The sequence below is a fragment of the Rhinolophus sinicus genome, linkage group LG11 (assembly GCF_036562045.2).
Source record: "Rhinolophus sinicus isolate RSC01 linkage group LG11, ASM3656204v1, whole genome shotgun sequence".
Lineage (NCBI taxonomy): Eukaryota > Metazoa > Chordata > Mammalia > Chiroptera > Rhinolophidae > Rhinolophus > Rhinolophus sinicus.
Genome location: NC_133760.1, coordinates 39,964,794 through 39,970,793, shown reverse-complemented (window position 1 = coordinate 39,970,793; position 6,000 = coordinate 39,964,794). Strand labels below are relative to the sequence as shown.

General features: G+C 60.9%; 1 protein-coding gene across 11 annotated transcripts in view; it reads right to left on the bottom strand.

The window, feature by feature from the left end:
• Window positions 1-497: 497 nt before the first annotated feature.
• Window positions 498-6,000, bottom strand: part of KIFC3 (kinesin family member C3) — a 63,020-nt gene continuing 57,517 nt past the window's right edge. For 9 of the 11 annotated variants that reach the window (XM_019754527.2, XM_019754518.2, XM_019754545.2 and 6 more), the window contains 9 exons: window positions 5,651-5,755; window positions 4,234-4,364; window positions 3,550-3,673; window positions 3,190-3,319; window positions 2,871-3,100; window positions 2,452-2,586; window positions 1,918-2,026; window positions 1,349-1,376; window positions 498-1,157 (listed from right to left, as the gene is read on the bottom strand). In XM_019754527.2, the coding sequence (XP_019610086.2) occupies window positions 1,372-1,376; window positions 1,918-2,026; window positions 2,452-2,586; window positions 2,871-3,100; window positions 3,190-3,319; window positions 3,550-3,673; window positions 4,234-4,364; window positions 5,651-5,755 (969 nt within the window). In that variant the 3' untranslated portion in view covers window positions 498-1,157; window positions 1,349-1,371. Of the gene's footprint in view, window positions 1,158-1,348; window positions 1,377-1,917; window positions 2,027-2,451; window positions 2,685-2,870; window positions 3,101-3,189; window positions 3,320-3,549; window positions 3,674-4,233; window positions 4,365-5,650; window positions 5,756-6,000 lie in introns of those variants that run through there. The other 2 variants (XR_012490164.1, XM_019754534.2) reach the window with 2 other exon arrangements.

The window sequence follows — 6,000 nt, the reverse complement described above, 5'->3', positions numbered from 1 at the left end:
ATGATTAAACAGATGCCCCTCCCTGCAGGAGCCCCCAGGACTGGCTGGCCTGGACAGGCTGCCCCAATTCAGTGGCATCCCTTCTGCTCCTGGGACAGCAGCTGGTGGGTTCAGCCCCAGTGGGAGGGAGGCTACCCCAAGGCTGGGACAGAAATAGGCCAACACAACCCCCTTGTGGGGGGTGGAGGGGTAGCCCTGCATATTGTCTGGGGTCCTATAGGGCCTGGCAGGAAGGTGGCGCTCAGCTGCCACCAGGGGCAAGTCCAGGGCCCCACTCGTGGTTTGGTCAAGGCTGGGAGGAGCCTTCCTTTTCCATCTATGATGGAGGTGACAGCAGCGTTTATGTTGTGATAAGCGTGGGGGGGACACACCCCCTCGTGGATGTTCAGGACTCGATCCACACTGCAGCCAGCAGTGGGGAGCCAACTACATGTGCCGATGCCCTGCTTCCTGTGACCTGACCGGGGCTCACAAGACCGACTCTTTCAGGCTACATGTGTGTAAAAAGGCTTTTATTTTAATAAGTAAAAATGGCTAAGCTTCCAAAAGTTCTTAAATAGGATTTCAGAGGGAGGACGATGTCAAGAGGCCAGTGAGCAAGGCGAGAGCCTGGTGTCAGGCAGATGGTGGCAGCCGCAGAATCCCGGCCCTCTGGCCTCAGCCATAAATACAGTGCGGCCCGTGGCAGGCAGGGCCGGCCTCTTATGTACACTAATGAACACTATGTACATGCCCCGTGGGGGGGCAGGGCTGCCCCGGGGTGCCCACCAACTGCCCCATTCCCATGGTCCTGTGCCTGCCAGGTCACCCACTGCAGAGGGTGCCCTGCAGGCTGGGAGATCTGGCCAGCCTGGGCGCGGGCCCACCCTCCCCCACTGCTGCCCTCCCTGTGAGGGCCCTCTGAAGGCCTGGGTCTGCCAGGCGGAGCAGGCCACTCCTGCCCTCCATCCCATGCCATTTGTACCCAGAGCCACAGCTGAGACACCATTTCCTTCTGAACATGTTTCTCATGTCTGAGGGGAGGCAGAGAAGAGGAGCCTCCACTCTGGCCTCCATCTTCTGGGCTGCAGCAGGAGTCAGCCAGTGAGGCCTCGGGACCCAGCCCTTGGCACGGCAGGGTCGACGTGTCTATCACACAGGCAACGGCCTCGACTTCCCTGCAGGTGGGGAGAGGTGTTGGTCAGCCTCTGGCTAAGCAGGAGGGAGCCAGGCAGAAGCACACAGACAGCGGGCAGCAGGACAGACCCAGCCCTGAGCAGCAGGCTCCCAGCACAGCTCTGCAACCCAAGGCATGGGCAGGCGGGCACGCGGCAGGCAGGCAGGCCTGAGGCACTGGCCCCACACTCACCTGGAGACTCTGCAGCCCCAGCCTCAGGCTGAAATCAAAGCAACAGGCGTCTCACTGGTGGGCTTGCCTTGGGCCAGGACCCCTCAGGACCCTGCTGCCCCTATCTACCCCTTTGGACTCTAAGGACTTGCCAGGCCCTTCCCTGAGTGGGGCCAAGTGGAGGGCTAGAGCCCTGGATTCCAGTTCTACAGCAGGGCTCACACCTCATCTGGGACTTGGGGTGAGCCCTGCCCTTTCCACCCTCCGGAGCTGAGGCCCACAGCTGGCGATGCCAGGCCTGCTCTGGAGGGCGTGTTGCATGAGCCCAGCCATCCCAGCCTAAGAGACTCGTCCTGGTTCTCAAGTCAGGTTCTCAAGTCAGCAGCCCATTAGGAGCCCTGAGGTCTGGGTTCTTCTAAACACTACCCCCTCGCCAAGGGGCCTCTGATTTCCCGTATGTAAAAGGGACCCAGCACTGTCTGCCCTGACTACTTCCCAGGACCAGGGAAGGTTGTGAAACAGGTTCTGAAGAAGTTTTAGAAACTTTTAAAAAAGAAACGTTTTCACCCTCCCACGCTCTAAAGGCTCACCCGAGGGCTGCAGCCTCCTTCGGATGGAGCCTGGGCGGCTAGTGGTCCCAGAGCTGGGGGCCGAATGGGCTCGAGCTGAAGGCTGTGGCGTCTGGCAGGCTGGCTCCCACTGTGGGCAGAGATGACCAGGTGGGCTGGGGCCATGCAGCCCTGGCCCCCCCGCCACCATATTTCCCCCCACTCCCCTTCCAGCCTCCTGAAACTCTCCTCATCTGCAAAACGGGCATGAAGATGATACCCCACTTGTTACTGCGAGTTAAGTGAGAGAATCCATGTAAAGAAGTGAACCAATCACTACTGAGCAGCTCTATGCCAGCCTGCAACCCGTCCACCCCACCCCCCCCCAACCAGCTGATGACCCCACAGGTCACTCTGAGGCCAAGAAGAAATCCTTGGACTAAAGAGGCTACTGGATTTGGGTTCAAGTTCTAGCTCCAGCACCGCTGGCATCTTCTGCTCCCAGACCCTCCCTCCTGCCCCACCTGGTAACTCCGGCCCAGTGCCGCCAGAGACAGGCACGAGCCATCCCTGTACCTCCAGATGCTCCTGGCTGGACCAGGATGCCAGCTCTGCCCTGCGGGACCCGGGGCCCAGCTCCACAGAGCGGACCCTCTCAGCAAACTTGAGGGAGTAGAGCGTCTCGCTGGTGTTCTTCTCCACGGGGGACACCTAGGGGACACAGGACTCACTCCCCACCCAAGCCAGCCACCCCCACAGAACTGGAGGGGGCAGCATGCTCACCAGAGGGCGCTCACGGCCAGGGGACTCTAGAGGGAATGAAGGAACTTGTGAGGCACATAGGGTGCACGTGGCCAGGTCTGTTGGGAGGCTGGAGGGGTGCACGTCACTAACTTCCCTGCCCACCTGGAGTCCCTGAGAGGGGTCCCTGGTCTGGGTGCTGGCCGAGCCCGTACACACTGAGGACCACCACCTGGCCCACCTGAGACCCTCACCTGTACCACCATGAGGGTCTTGCTGTCCCCACTGAGCGAGTCCTGCAGGAGGTAGGTGAGCTTGGAGTTGCGGAAAGGCACGTGGCCCTGGCGTGAGCGCAGGGCAGCAATAACGTCCCCCAGGGCTGACAGTGACTTGTTGATGTGCTGTGCCTCCCGCAGACGGCTGCCCTCGGCCCCCGACTTGCCCACTCGCTCTGAGCCGGCCAAGTCCACCAGGTTCAGCTTCCCTGTGGGGAGGGCACGGGCAAGTTAAGGCCGCCCCAGTGGGGTGGGTGCCAGGGGTGCTCAGGCCAGGGGGCCCGTCGCCCTCACTCACCGGTGGTGCGGAGGCCAGTGCTGCAGTCCACGCCGCGTACGGTGACAATGAGCAGGGCATGTGAGCGGGAGCTGTGCTCGTTCAGGTTGGTGAACTCCGTGGTGCGGTTGGTGTGGCCGAACTCAAACACCTGGGGGTGGGGGCAGGCACGTGATAGAGGCATAGGGTTTGGAGGAGGTCTTGGAGTACCCCAGTGAGGGGGTGTCACCCTCTGCATTGTGCAGAGGAGGAAACAGGCTCAGAGAGGCACGGAGACATGGCAGAGCCTGCGTCCGCCTGTTGTGACCTACTCCAGAGCAGCTCTGCTCGTGGGCAGGATGTCCCCAGATTTCCCTGCCCCCAGGCCTCCCAACCCCACACCTTGTTGATGTCGTCCACGCTTTGCACCTGGAACTCGGTCAGCCCTGGCACGTACAGCTGCCCGCTGCCATCTGGGCACAGCCGGATCTCCAGTTTCTCCTGGGGCTCCTGCCCCAGCAGGTCCCTGGAGGGGCAGGTGGGACAGTCACGCCCTCCTTCTGCCTCTGCTTGCACTGCACCCGCCCCCCAGCCACAAATGTTCCCTCACACATCACACCTTCAGGAACCTTCCGTGGACCAACGGGCTAAGCCCCGCGTCCTCCTCCAGCTCCTCCCCGGCACTCAGTCCACTGAAGGGCAGAGACCAACCAGTCCCCAAAAGTTCTGTGGTGGTGCTACTGCCCCCACGATGCACTGGCCCCTGTGGGCAGACCCCACCAATCCCCCCACTCTCACTTATCACCACCTGGTATAGCCTGCAGGTAGGGTGAGGACACTTCAAGGGAAAAAGTAGTGCCTCGGTCGGAGGCCTTAGAGAGAGCCCTCCTCCCCCTCCTCCCTCTGCCCACTGGTGGGGGGAAGGGGCCAGGGACCAGCAAACCCTCTGGGCAGAGTCCTGATGTATAGCCCCCACCCCTTTCTTCAAGGAGACCCCACTTCCCATCCCACATGGCTCCTGAGGACCACAGAGCTGCCTGGGAGGCCTCTACCCAGGCCAGGGCTGCCCCGCTAAGTGCCTCCCACCTGAGGACCTCGTTGTAGATCTCGGCTACGCTGACGGTGATGGTGTACTCCCAGTCGGATGCCTTCTCCTGCACCTCAGAGAAGAGTAGCTGCAGGGCCCGCTGGTTGATGCCTGGGTTCTCAGGGGTCCCCTGGGGGCAGAAGCAAGGCCCCAGTGAGCTGGGCCTCTCTTGACCATGAGGGTGCCCATGCAGATATTCACAGGTGTCTATGGCCCTCACCCACCTCCAGCTACCCCTCACAAGCCAACCTCCCTGCCCAAAGCTCCCACCTGCGTGCTGTTCTCCCCCCAAATGCCCTCTACTGGCTGCAAGCAACTTCCCCCTTTACAATGGCACCACCCTGCCAGGACTTTCCTGAGACTTAAAGCAGAGTATCTGGGTGACAGCCTGGCAGGGGACTACACAAAGAAGCTGCTGAGCGCCAGATGTGTACCTGGCCCTTGTGGGCCATCTGGGAGGGGCACTGGGAACCTATGGTTTCCCTGCCACTGCCCATAGGGGGGCCCAATGTCAGGGATGTCATGGGCAAGGCTCTGGGTGAGGGAGGGGAGGCACAGGCAGAGCTGGCACGTGCCCCGGGGCCTGATGGGCTGGTTGGCCTTTCTGAAAGGAAATCTCCCCTCTGATGGCACTTCCCACCTGCCTACCGCTTCTGCTCAGGACTCCTTGCCAGGACTCAAGTACTGCTACCTGGCAGCCTCCCCAAAGGGCCCTCTCACTCCACTTGCCCAGACACCAGGACACCTGCCCTCCTCCTCTACCCAGGAACCTGACAGCACCCCCTCAAGAGCCCGGGAAATGCTAACAAACCAGACACCCCAAGGGTCAGCCTTTTTACCTACAGTCAAGAGTCTTCCTCCCAGCTACACCCGATGGAGAAGGGATGGCCACAAGCAGAGAGATGAAGCTCTGCCCTGGGAGCGGCAGTTAAGAGTGGGGCGCTCCCCGACAGCCTTCACAGGTCAGTCTCTCCCACTGCCCGAGATCTCCTCAAAGGCTGAGACCTGCCCTCCTTCATCCTGAGAGCCCCAGGGCCCAGCACAGGGCAGTCACACAGCAGGGGCCCAATAAATGCATGTGGGTGAGGCAATGGAAGCCTGTCCTGAGAGACCATGGCAGTGGTCTTCCCTGGACTCGGACCTTAGGCCAGCATCCTTCTGCTGCCAGTTTGTTATCGGCACGCCTGCCCCTCACCATACCCACTGGGACCATCACAGGCGCACTTGGGCAAGGCGCCCCTTCTTCAGGCCTGGTGACTTGGGGGCTCTGCTGCCAAGGTGGTTATGAAGACCCAGTGAAGCAAAACATACACCACACAGAACCCCGAGACCAATGAGGGCAGTCCCCGTTTACAATACCAAGGGGGCAGTCCTCACTCTCGGAACACCTGCCCCATCCATCCAGCAGGCACCCACCTCCATCGTGTACGTCTTGCCAGCACCCGTCTGGCCATAGGCAAAGATGCAGACGTTGAAACCATCAATACAGGAGGTGATGAGGGCCTGTACCTCCTGGAACACCTGGGGAGGAGACGTGGGATGAAGGGTGTGGGGCTGCCAGGGCTGCTGGGACCAGGGGGCCCCACCAGTTCCAAGTCCAGCTACCTCCCCCGACTGCTCTCTCCTTCAGCAATATTACAACACATGTAATTGTGGACAGCCGGCTCACTGTGGAAGAACTGGTGACTAATAAGTCACTTGCACTAGACATCAATGGCAACCTGGTTCCTGAGAGATGGAAGAGAAGATATGGCAGCGCTTACTGC